Raw genomic sequence first — 12024 nt, 5'->3', positions numbered from 1 at the left:
CAGGCGGGTCTCGAACCTGCGGGCTCAGGCAATCCACTCACCTCAGCCTCCCAAAGTGCGGGATTACAGGCTGAGCCACCAAACCCGACTGGGTGGAGTGTTTTATAAATGTCAGCTCTATCTTGTTAGTTGATGATGTTGAATTCTCTTACATGCTTGCTGACTTTCTGTCTAGTTTTATCAATTGTTGAGAGAAGAATGTTGAAACAACCAGATATTATTGTGGATTTATCTATCTCAGTTCAATTAATTTTTTTTCACATGTTTTGAAGGTCTGTTTGATATCTGTTGGGGACTGCTGTGTATTCTTGGTGAATTGACCCTTTTATCATTATGAAATACTCTTCTCTGTCCTTGGTAATTTTCTTTGCTCTGAAATCTACCTGATGTTTATAAATTCTGGGACCCAAAAACCCAGGATTTGTAAAAAATTGTGTTTTTATTCTTACATGTTTAGACTTCAGTTACCTATCAAGATGCTTTTTCTACTTCTCCAGTTTTTGAACTTGTCAATTTTGATGCCTTTTAATGCTTCTGCCATTTTTTGTTTCATCTCTTACACATTGACAAATTGGTTTCCTGTGAGAACTTTTTTCACTGGAGAAACAAAAAAAAGTCACTTGGGACAAGATTGGGTGAATAAGGAGCGGGGAGTCAGAGGCCATGCCGTTTTTGGTCAAACACTGCTGAATACTCAATGCGGCGTGCTCGTAAATCACCATTATGAAATAGGCAAACTTATTGAAAGACCCCAAAATATTCACTGAAGTCAAACACAGTCTGTCACAATGTTAGCTGTTATACTGATGCCCATGGGTTCAGGGAACGCCTATACTATAAGGACCCTCCTTCTAAAAAAATAATTCCTGGTTTTTTGGAGTTCTCTCTCTCTCTGTCTCTTTCTTATTTTTGAGTTGGAGTCTCACTCCTTCGCCCAGGTGCAGTGACACGCATACTGACGGACCCCCCAGCGTCAACCTGCTGGGCTCCGGCGATCCTTCCACATCAGCCTTCCAAGTAGCCAGAACTACAGTTGTGTGCTACCATGCCTGGCTATTTTTTACTTTATTGTAGAGATGAGGTCTCACCAAGTTGCCTGGTCTGGTCCCGAATCCGCGGGCTTAGGCAATCCACTCGCCTCGGCCTCCAAAAGTGCTGGGATTATAGGCTGAGCCACTGAGCCCTGCCCTTTATTTTTTTTTAAGCAATATTTTATTATAGAGATGCAGGATACAAGTAAGGATTAACTACATAGGTAGGCTGCGTGCAGGTGGAGTTTGGGCTTCTAACTGACCCTCACTCCCCCTGGTAGTGGACCAGGTACTCTTTGAGTTGTCATGTGCCCCCTATCCTCCTCCTTCCCTTCCTCCCCCCCTCCCCTAGCAGTGCCCAGTGACTGCTGGTCCCTCCCTTATGCTAATATGAGTAATGTTCAGGGCCTACTTATGAGTGAGCCCTAAACACTAGTCATATTTTTTCTACAATTCTACAGTTGTACAGTTATCTCTACAATTCTACAGTTCTTTGTTTCTGTAATAGTTCACTTAGTATGGTAGTCTCCAGTTCCATCCAATTTGCTGCGATTTCCATGATTTTGCTCTTCTTTATGGCTGCCTAATGTGCCATCGTGTATATGTACCACATTTTATTTATGCAGTCCACTTTCGATGGGCAGTAGACTTGATTCCATGTTTTTGCTATTGAGACTAGTGTGACAGTAAGCATGTGCGTGCAGGTGTCTTTTTTGTAGAATGATTTTTGTTCCTCCAGGTAAAATTTCAGGAGAGGGATTGCTGGATCATATGGAAGGTCAATTTTTAGTTCTTTTAGGAATCACCACATTGCTTTCCATAGAGGTTGAACTAGCTTTTACTCCCACAAACAGTATAGAAGCATTCCCTTTTGTCTATACCCATGCCGGCATCTATAGTTTTTTTTACTAATTAATGATAGCCATTCTGGAGTTTTTTGGGGTTTTTTTTAGTAGGAGTCTCACTCTGTCACCCAGGCTGGAGGGCAGTGGCACGCTACTGTCCACCACAGCCTCAAATTGCTGGGCTCAGGTGATCCCTCAGCTTAAGCCTTCCAAGTAGCTAGAACTACAGGCACGTGCCACCATGCCCGGCTAATTTTTTGATTTATTGTAGAGATGGTCACCAAGTTGCCCAGGCTGGTCTCGAACCCGTGGACTCAGGCAATCCCTCTCACCTTGGCCTCCAAAAGTGCTGGAATTATAGGCGAGAGATACCTTACCCAGCCTCATCCTGGAGTTATATGCTATCTCATTGTAGTTTTGACTTGCATGTCTCTGATGGTTAGTGAGGCTGAACGGTTTTTCATGTGTCTGTTGGTTGTATGTCATCTTTTGAGAAGTATCTGTTCATGTTCTTTGCCCACTTTTTTTTTTTTTTTTAGTTGGAGTCTTACTCTGTTGCCCAGGCTGGAGTGCAGTGGCACCCTCACTGCCATTGCAGCCTTGACCTGCTGGGCTTAGGTGATCCTTCCACCTCAGCCTTCCAAGTAGCTGGAACTACAGGCACATGCCACTACGCCCAGCAAATTTTTGTGATTTACTGTAGACGAGGTCTCACCAAGTTGTCCAGGCTGGTCTCAAACCCCTGGGCTCAGGTAATCCTCTCACCTCAGCCTCCCAAAGTGCTGGGATTATAGGCTGAGCCACCGAGCCCAGCCTGCCCACTTTTTAATGGGGTTGTTTGTTTTTTTCCTTTCACTTTATTTGAGTTCCTTACAGATCCTGGATGTTAGACCTTTGTCACATGCATAATTTGCAAATATTTTCTCCCATTATGTGAGTTGTCTCTTTACTCTCTTGATGGTTTCTTTTGCTGTGCAAAAGCTTTTCCATTTGATGAGGTCCCACTTGTCTATCTTAGCTTTTACGTCATTCACTTTTGGGGACTTGGTCAAGAATTTATTGCCTCCTCCAGTATATCTAAGAGTGTTTCCTACATTTTCTTCTAGGATTATTATAGTTTGAGGTTTTACGTTTACGTCTTTGATCCATTTTGAATTGATTTTTGTATATGGTGATAGGTAGAGGTGCTGTTTCATTCTTCTGCATGTAATCAGCCTGTTTTCCCAGCACCATTTGCTAAATATGGCCTCCTTTCCCCAGTGATTGTTTTGTTGTTGTTGTTTGTTTGTTTTTTGAGTCAGAGTCTTACTCTTTCGCCCAGGCTGGTATGCAGTGGCACACTCATGGCCACTGCAGCCTCAACCTGCTGGGCTCAGGCAATCCTTCTACCTCAGCCTTCCAAGTAGCTGGAACTACAGGCGTGTGCTTCCACGCTCAGCTAATTTTTTTGATTTATTGTAGAGATGATACGTTTCCCAGGCTGGTCTCGAACTCATGGGCTCAAGCAATTCTCTTGCCTCACCCTCCCAAAGTGCTGGGATTATAGGCATAAACCACCACATTCAGCCTCAGTAATTGTTACTGGTGGCTTTGCAGAAGATGAGTTGGTTGAGAGACTGTGTTTTTGCTTCTAGAATCTCCATCCTGTTCTGTTGTCTGTATGCCTATTCCTATACAAATACCAGGCTGTTTTGGTTACTGTAGATTTATAATAAAGTTCATTACAAGTCTGGAAGTGTGACACATCCTGCTTTATTCCTTTTGCTGAGGATTGTTTTGCCTATTAGTGCTCTTTTTTATTTCCATATGAATTTCTATTTTGTTGTTTCTAGGTCTGGGAAAAATAGTGTTGGTAATGAGTATTGCATTGAATCTATAGATTGCCTTGGGTAGAATGGACATCTTGACAGTACTGATTCTTCTAATCCGTGAGCATAGAATGGTTTTTCATTTGTCTGTGTCATTCTTTTTTTTTTTTTTTCCTTGAGTTGGCATCTCATTCTTTTGCCCAGGATGGAGTACAGTGTGTGTGATGGCTCACAGCCACCATAGCCTCGACTTACTGGACTCAGGCGATCCTTCTGCCTCAGCCTTCGAAGTAGCTGAAACTACAGGCACATGCCACCACACCCGACTAATTTTTTAAAATTTATTGTAGAGACGAGGTCTCGCCAAGTTGGCCAGGTTGGGCGCAAATGCCTGGTCACAGGCAGTCCTCTCTCCTCGGACTCCCAAAGTGCTGGGATTACAGGCTTGAGCCACTACATCCAGCCTGTTTGTATCATTTTTTATTTCTTTGAGCAGCATTTTATAGTCCTTGTTAAAGGTTTTCCACTTCTTTGGTTAGGTGGATTCCAAGGTATTTCATTTTTGTGTGTGCTTTTTTGTGAATAGGATTATGCTTTTTATTTGGTTGTCCGCCTGCTTGTTGCTGGTGTATAGAAATGCAACTGTCTTTGCATGTTGATTTTGTAACCTGCGATTTTACCAAAGTCATTTATCAATGTGAGGAGGCTTTTGACAGGCCCCCCCTAGTGTTTTCAAGGTATAGAATCATATCGTCCACAAAGAGGGATGACTTAACTTCCACTTTTCCTATTGGAATATCCCTGATTCCTGCTTTCTTTTGGTTAATGTTTGTGTAGTATATCTTTTTCCATCATTCTGCTTTCAAGCAACCTATAAAATTGTCTTTGAAATGAGTTTTTTGTAAGCAGTATATAGTTGGGTCATGTTTTTTTGAAATCTCCTTTGCTAATCTCAATCTTTTAATTGGTAAATTTAGACCTCTTACATTTAATTCATTTTTAAATTTTATTTTATATTTATTTATTTATTTTTGTATTAGAATCTCACTCTGTCTCCCAGGCGGACGTGCAGTGGCACACTCACGGCCACTGCAGCCTCAACCTGCTGGACTCAGGCAATCTTTCCACCTCAGCTTTCCAAGTAGCTGGAACTACAGGCATGCCATCATGCCCAGCTATTTTTTTTTAATTGTAGAGAGACGAGATCTCACCAAGTTGCCCAGTCTGGTCTTGAACCCCTGGACTCAGGCAGTCCTCTCCTCTCCGCCTCCCAATGTGCTGGGGATTACAGGCTTTAGCCACTGTGGCCAGCCCTTCTTTTTTTTTTTTTATAGTAAGTATTTTATTGTATGCTGCTACCAGTGTATATAAAATAGTAACTCTTGTGAAATAGAAATTCATGAAAATTTAGAGAGGTAGATGTTAAAGACTGACAAAAGTAGAAGTTTGTGTATTATGGCATGTGAGTTGCAGGGATGAGCTTTTGTACAGGCTTCAAATTTCGCTCTCTTGAATATTCACTGGTTCGTAAGAAGTGGTTTGGGAAACCTTTGAAAGACTCCTTTTGCTACAAAAAGGAGCAGACTTTCTGGGGTCTCAAGGGATTTGTACTTGAAGATACTCCAGTCAGCAGAGGTTCATGCTGAGCATTCTGCAGACAGAATTGTTTCAAGTCTGCAGCTTCCTGGGAAACTTTCACGCGGTTGAGCCCGGCCTCCAGCCGGAGCTGCTGAACCACTTTCTTCATGGCGGCGACACTGGAGGAGCCAGACATGGTGAGCACAAGAGCCAGGCAGCTGCGTGGTTCGGGGGTAGTCGGCTCCGCGAGTCTTTTTTTTTTTTTAAGTGTGAGTCTCACTCTCATGCCCAGGCTAGAGTGCAGTGGCACACTCGTGGCCATTGCAACCTCAACCTGCTGGGCACAGATGATCCTTCCAAGTAGCTGGAACCACAGAAGTGTGCCATACTACAGTTAATTCTTGATGTGTTAGGGGTTAAGTCTGCCATTTTATTTTTGTTTCCTGTTTTTTCTCATTCTTTTGTTGTTGTGTTTTCTGTTTTACTTTTTCTGCCTCCCCGTGAGTTGCTTAAACATTTTTTAGACTTTGTAAATATTTTTTTTTTTTTTGTAGATTTTGGTGTAGACATTTTACCAATTCAAGCAAGGTGTAGAAACCTTATCTCACCTTAAGTTCCTTTTTTAAGACTGCATAAATTCCTTTATTTTAGACTCATACTTGATTGATAGTTGTCTGTGTATAGAATTCTATACTGATGGGAGGCTGAGGTGAGAGGATCACTTGAGCCTAGGAGTTTGAAGTAATACACTGTGATTACGCCTGTAAACAGCCACTGTGCTTCAACCTGGGTAGCATAGCAAGTATCTTTTAAAAAAAATAATTTAAAAAAGAAAAGAATTGCAGATTGACAATAATTTTCCTTTATGATTTTGAAGGTATTGCTCCATTATCTTCTAGATTCCAATATTGCTAATGAGAAGTCCAGTAGCATTCTAATTCCCAGTTATTGGTATGTGATTTGTTTTTTCTTTTTGGAATCTTTCAGTATCTTCCTTTTTTTTTTTTTAAAGGCCGTCTTGCTCTGTAGTCCAGTCTGAAGTGCAGTGGCACAATCATAACTTACTGCAGCCTCAAACTCCTGGTCTCAAGCCATCCTCTCATCTCAGTTTCCCAAGTAGCTGGGACTACAGGCTCATACTACCACACCCAGCTAAGTTTTAAATTTTTTATATAAATGGGATCTCACCATGTTGCCCAGGCTGCTCTTAAACTCCTGGGCTCAAGCAATCTTTCCATCTCAGCCTCCCAAAGTGTTGGGATTACAGACATGAGCCACTGCACCCAGCCAGATGTGTGTCTTATTGTGGATTTTTTCACTCACATGTTGGATATTTCTACAGAGTTGCCCTTTTAGTCTATAAATTTACATACTGCAGTTCTCGATCATTTTATTGTATTATGTCTTTTTTTTTTTGAGTGGGAGTCTCACTCGGTCGCCCAGACTGGAGTGCAGTGGCCGCTCCCGGCCACCGCAGCCTCTACCGATCCTTCCGCCTCAGCCTTCCGAGTAGCTGAAAATACAGACGTGCGCTACCACGCCCGGCTAATTTTTGATTTATTGTAGAGATGAGGTCTCGCCAAGTTGCCCAGGCGGGTCACGAAGCATTATTTCTTTAATGATGTATTACCCATTGATTTATCTTTCTGGAACTTTTATTATTCAGATGATGGACTTCTAAATTGACCTTTTTATTTTCTTCTCTTATTTTCTGTTTCTTTGTCTCTTTTATCCTGCTTTTAAGGATATTTACTCAATTTTTTGTCATCTACTCTTAATGAATTTTCAGCCATGTTTTCATTTCTATCTCTTGTTCTTTGAAGTTATTAATTTAGATTTCTTTGAACTTTTCTTCTGTTGTCTGCTTTGTCTCTGCCTCTTTGGAATTTTTGGTTTTTTTCCCTCTGTTTTTAATTTTTTTTATAAGACAAGGTCTTGGTATGTTGCCCAGGCTGGTCTCAAACTCCTGGGCTCAAGTGATCCTGCCATCTCAGCCTCCTGAGTAGCTGGAACTCCAAGCATGTACTACCACACCCAGCCTTTCTGTTTGTTTTGACCTGTATTTCTCAATTAGAAATTTTTTTTCAAATTTCAGGTTATTCTTGGGTGTCTACTTACCTTTGAATGAAGCACTAAAAAGTTGTATCAAAACTCTATGTGCATGAGGATAAAAGTTCAATGACTTCAGCTAGCTAGTCATGTAGTATTTGGAATTTTCACCTGTTGGTGTTTGTAAGGCTTTTCTGAAATATTTCAATTTCTCCAGGGATAGATCTGCTCATCCCTTACCTGGCTTTTGGTGTTGTAGATCAGAACAAGAAAAGGAAATTTGGTCTCACGGTTCAGCCTGCAGACTTTCACCTAAAACCTCATTCTCTTCTGTGCCTGGTGTCCTCCAGCTGAGTCTCTGATCCAGTTTCTCTAGAGAATAATCCTGCAGATCCCTGTGGAGATAGACTAGAGTGGAGATTGGGTGGGGACCCAAGGGCTCTAACTATTATAGACTTTCAGATCACCCATCCATGTTGGTCCCACCTTATCCCTGCATTCCATTCTGCTTGTGTCTTCAGCTGCTGTGCCTTTCCCTAGATTCCAGAGATTATATTCTTTTGCTTTGTGTCTCTCTGCAGCCCCTTATGTTTGACCATCCTCCTTTCTGCTGAGTAATTTGTCATCCTTTCACCTACTTCCAGTCTTCATATATATATATGTCATATATATATATATATATATATATACACACACACGCACACACACATATATGTGTGTGTGTGTAATGGTTTGCAGTTCCAGATTTATCTAGTTTTATCAAGGATGGGAGTTCTATTTCTTATTTTCTTTGTTGATTTAAAGTGATATTTGAAAGAAAGAAGGAAACAAACACTATCTTTAAAACTGAAAACTTGGCCAGGTGTAGCGGCTCATGCCTGTAATCCCAGCAGGAGGTTGAAGCATGAGGATTGCTTGAGCCCAGGAGTTCTAGACCAGCCTGGGCAACATAGCAAGAACTCTTCTCTACAAAAAATTAAAAAATTAGTGGGGTGTGGTTGGCTAGGCCTGTAGTTCCAGCTGTATTTGGGAGGCTGAGTATACTATATATCTGAACTTATATTAAATTTTATGAACTCAGTGGTAAAATAAGACTTTATCTCATCAGTGAAATATTTCTTCTTCTGAACTTTTTTGTCTTAGCTATGACCTGTTACCTTCCACTTCTGTGTTTTGATTAATAAACACTTATATTGGTTAAACAGTTAACTATCATAAAAAAAGAACCAACCCAAATGCTTTTCTCCTGATGGAAATATTGACTATTTTATTATTTGTTCAGATTTCAAAGCAGATTGTTATGTACACCTCATTTAAATTTAAGATCTACCACTGAGCAAGATTAGAGATAAGAAAAACTTTTAGTTTGAGAACTCAAACTTTTATCTCTGGTAATCTAACATAATTTACACAAGTTATTTTATCTTGTTTCTGTAGTTTTCTTTATAGAATGGCAAAGACTGAAATTGCTGAGAAATATTAAAGCGTGGTCTTTCTTTTCCCCAAGGTTCTTTTAGAGCAGGACATATTTCACCATTCCTTGATGGCTTGTTGCTTGGAAATTGTGCTCTTTGCCTATAGCTCACCTCGTACTTTTCCTTGGATTATCGAAGTTCTCAATTTGCAACCGTTTTACTTTTATAAGGTGAGATGAGAGCAAAGTTCTGTCATGGTGTGCCTCATATAAACATTGTTTGTTTTAGTCCTGAAGAAGCACACTGTGGTGACGTCTGGAAAGTACTTCCAGAGAGGTGTCCTGAAGATACATGTTCCCCTTGGGTGGAATCAAGAGCAGAAGGTGGAGAATGAGGGATCAGCATGTTAAGCCCGTCTCACAGCTCCAGTTCTTTTTCTGTCACTGACTTGCAGATGTGACCTGGAACCACATACTTAACTTCAGATTTTTCATATTTATGAATGAGAATTATTATCTTATAAAACAGGTGCATGGTGAAGAACAAAAAAACACTTTCTTCCAGGAGGAAAAAACTTGACTAAAATTGATTGTGGTTTTAGTCTAATTAATGAAACCATAGAAACAGATCAGGCTTCTTCCCCAAATATGAGCTAATTCAGTATGAACGAATCTTACTTACTTTACCTTTTTTTCTACTAGAACTATTTTTACTAACCTTTAAAAAGTAAAACGTATACATTTGAATGCTTCTTTTGTAGGAAAATAAAATAGTAAGAAGTTTAACTTGGATTTTATTTTATTTTTGAAGAAAAATTATTATAACTATTGAATAAAAATTTTAAAAAATAAAAATAAAACATAAAGGTTAAAGCTATTGACCTACATCATCATAGTCAATAACATTTAGTAGTTCAGGCATGGTGACTCAGGTTTGTAATCCCAGCACTTTGGGAGGCCGAGATGGGAGGAACAGTTGAAGCCAAGAGTTCAAGATCAGCCTAGCACCATAGTGAGACCCTGTTTCTACAAAAAAAAAAATTTTTTAAATAACATTTAGTCATTACAATCAATAACACTTACTGTTACAGAGTGTTGGAATTTAAGACTAATGCTACTATTATGCTTATTGGCATGATTTAGTTAATACTTACTCATCTGTCCTACTTTCAAATGACTGATAATAGGAAAATTAGTTGGAAGAGTTAAGGTATGCCTGAGTTGAAGTTGTAGAAAATACAGATCATTGGAAAACTTAATCTGTTTGAACTGTTTATTGAGTGTGATTTAAATATTTTTAGGTTTCTTAGGGAAAAGTGATTCTGTGTACTTACTTTAATGTTGATATGTGTATTCATCGCCATTAGGAAAAAGTTTAGTTTTTGCCCACAACCTAAAAGCAATTTTTAAAATTTGTAACATGGTTATTTTATTCAAAGTACCTTTGGATTTTTTTTGTTTGTTTTTTGTTGTTTTTTTGCATCTGAGTCTCACTTTGTTACCCAGGCTGGAGTGCTGTGACACACTCATGGCCACTACCACCTCAACCTGCTGGGCTCAGGTGACCCTTTCACTTCAACCTTCCAAGTAGCTGGAAGTACAGGCGTGTGCCACCACGCCTGGCTAATTTTTTGATTTATTGTAGAGATGAGGGAGGTCTTGCCCTGTTGCCCAGGCTGGTCTCAAACCCGCAGACTCAGGCAGTCTTCTTGCCTTCGTCTCCCAAAGTATGGGATACAGGCATGAGCCACTATGCCTGCCTGCCTTTGGGTTTTTTTTTAATTACATAAATGATATATATTCATCGAAGAAAACCAGAAAATACACATAGATGTGAATATTAAGACATACATTATAATGAAGTATGAATAGTAATCAGTATTAGTATTTTGTATCTATATTTTAGACTTTGTTCAAGATATTTTTCCTTGTTAAAATAGAATTATAGTTTATATAAGCAAAGTTACTTTAAACAGTTTATTCATTCTGTTCTTTTGAGATATTGGGAAGAATAGTCTGGAAAGAGGCAGGACATTCAAAATAGAACTGGACTGGGAACCTAAGGCCTGACTTCTACCATTGTTGGGCTGTTGACCAGTTTCCACCTATCATTGTCTCAATTTTTTATGTATAAAATAAACCATGAAAAACAGAAGTAAGTGTGAAAATATTTTAAAGACCTTAAGAGCTCTTTTATAAATTAGAAGATATTAGTAAACCACAGAATTATGGCTCGAGGATAGCATTGGCTCTGTGTCACAGAATAAGGCCAGAGCCAGGCATACGTGCAAGCCCAGACTAAAACAGACTGCTTGAATCCACATTGCCTTTTCAATTTTCTCCTTTCCAGGTTATTGAGGTGGTGATTCGCTCAGAGGAGGGACTCTCAAGGGACATGGTGAAACACCTAAATAGCATCGAAGAGCAGATCTTGGAGAGTTTAGCATGGAGCCAGAGTTCTGCACTGTGGGAGGCTCTTCAGGCTTCTGCAAACAGAGTTCCCACTTGTGAAGAAGTGAGTCAGAGCAAGACTGATAATTTATTTATTTTTAAAAGACCCAGCTTTATCAGGATATAATCCACATATCATACAGTTCACCCATTTAAAGTGTGTAATTAAGTGATATTTTGTATATTCTAGATATGTGTGGCTATCACCACAGTCCATTTTAGAGCATACTCATCACTTCAGTAAGAAACGCACATCCTTCAGCTATGACTTCCCTGCCCCCATCTTCTCCCTTGCTGTAATTTTTTTTTTTTTTTTGAGTCATAGTCTCTCTGTCGCTCAGACTGGTGTACAGTGGCACACTCACAGCCACTGCAACCTCAACCTGCTGGGCTCAGGCGATCCTCCAGCTTCAGCCATCCAAGTAGCTGGAACTACAGATGTATGCCACCACTTCAGCTAATTTTTTTTTTAATTGTAGACACAAGGTCTCGCCAAATTGCCTAGGCTGGCCTTGAACCCCTGAGTTCAGGCAATCCTCTCACCTCAGCCTCCCAAAGTGCTGGAATTACAGGCATGAACCACCATGCCTAGCCCTAAATTAACCACAAATCTGCTTTCTGTCTCTATAGATTTGCCTATTCTGAACATTACATATAATTGGAATTATGAAAATGTGTTCTTTTGTGACTAGCTTCTGTCACCTAGTATGGTTTTAAGGTTCAAGCATGTCATAGAATGTATCGGCATTTCATTTCCTTTTATTGCCATATAATATGCATGGTATGCCACATTGTATTTTTTTTTAATTTTTATTATAAAGATGGGGGGTACAATTCAGGGTTAGGTA

At 39.8% G+C, this 12024-nt stretch overlaps 2 protein-coding genes across 2 annotated transcripts in view; one reads left to right on the top strand and one right to left on the bottom strand.

Moving 5' to 3' along the window:
* The window catches only part of RBL1 (RB transcriptional corepressor like 1), an 87824-nt gene that overhangs the window by 33178 nt on the left and 42622 nt on the right, over nucleotides 1–12024 (top strand). Inside the window, exons 11-12 of the mRNA XM_021708372.1 lie at nucleotides 8819–8956; nucleotides 11076–11240. Coding sequence (XP_021564047.1) covers nucleotides 8819–8956; nucleotides 11076–11240 — 303 coding nt within the window. The remainder of the gene's footprint in view (nucleotides 1–8818; nucleotides 8957–11075; nucleotides 11241–12024) is intronic.
* Nucleotides 5012–5498, bottom strand: LOC110594775 (guanine nucleotide-binding protein G(I)/G(S)/G(O) subunit gamma-5). Its single transcript, XM_021708373.1, has one exon. The coding sequence runs from the start codon at nucleotides 5456–5458 to the stop codon at nucleotides 5252–5254; it is 207 nt and encodes a 68-aa protein (XP_021564048.1). The 5' UTR covers nucleotides 5459–5498; the 3' UTR covers nucleotides 5012–5251.

The sequence above is a fragment of the Carlito syrichta genome, unplaced genomic scaffold (assembly GCF_000164805.1).
Source record: "Carlito syrichta isolate Samal-C Ts95f unplaced genomic scaffold, Tarsius_syrichta-2.0.1 Scaffold135908, whole genome shotgun sequence".
Lineage (NCBI taxonomy): Eukaryota > Metazoa > Chordata > Mammalia > Primates > Tarsiidae > Carlito > Carlito syrichta.
Note: the sequence above shows the minus strand (reverse complement) of the source record. Positions and strands in the feature narration are given on the sequence as shown.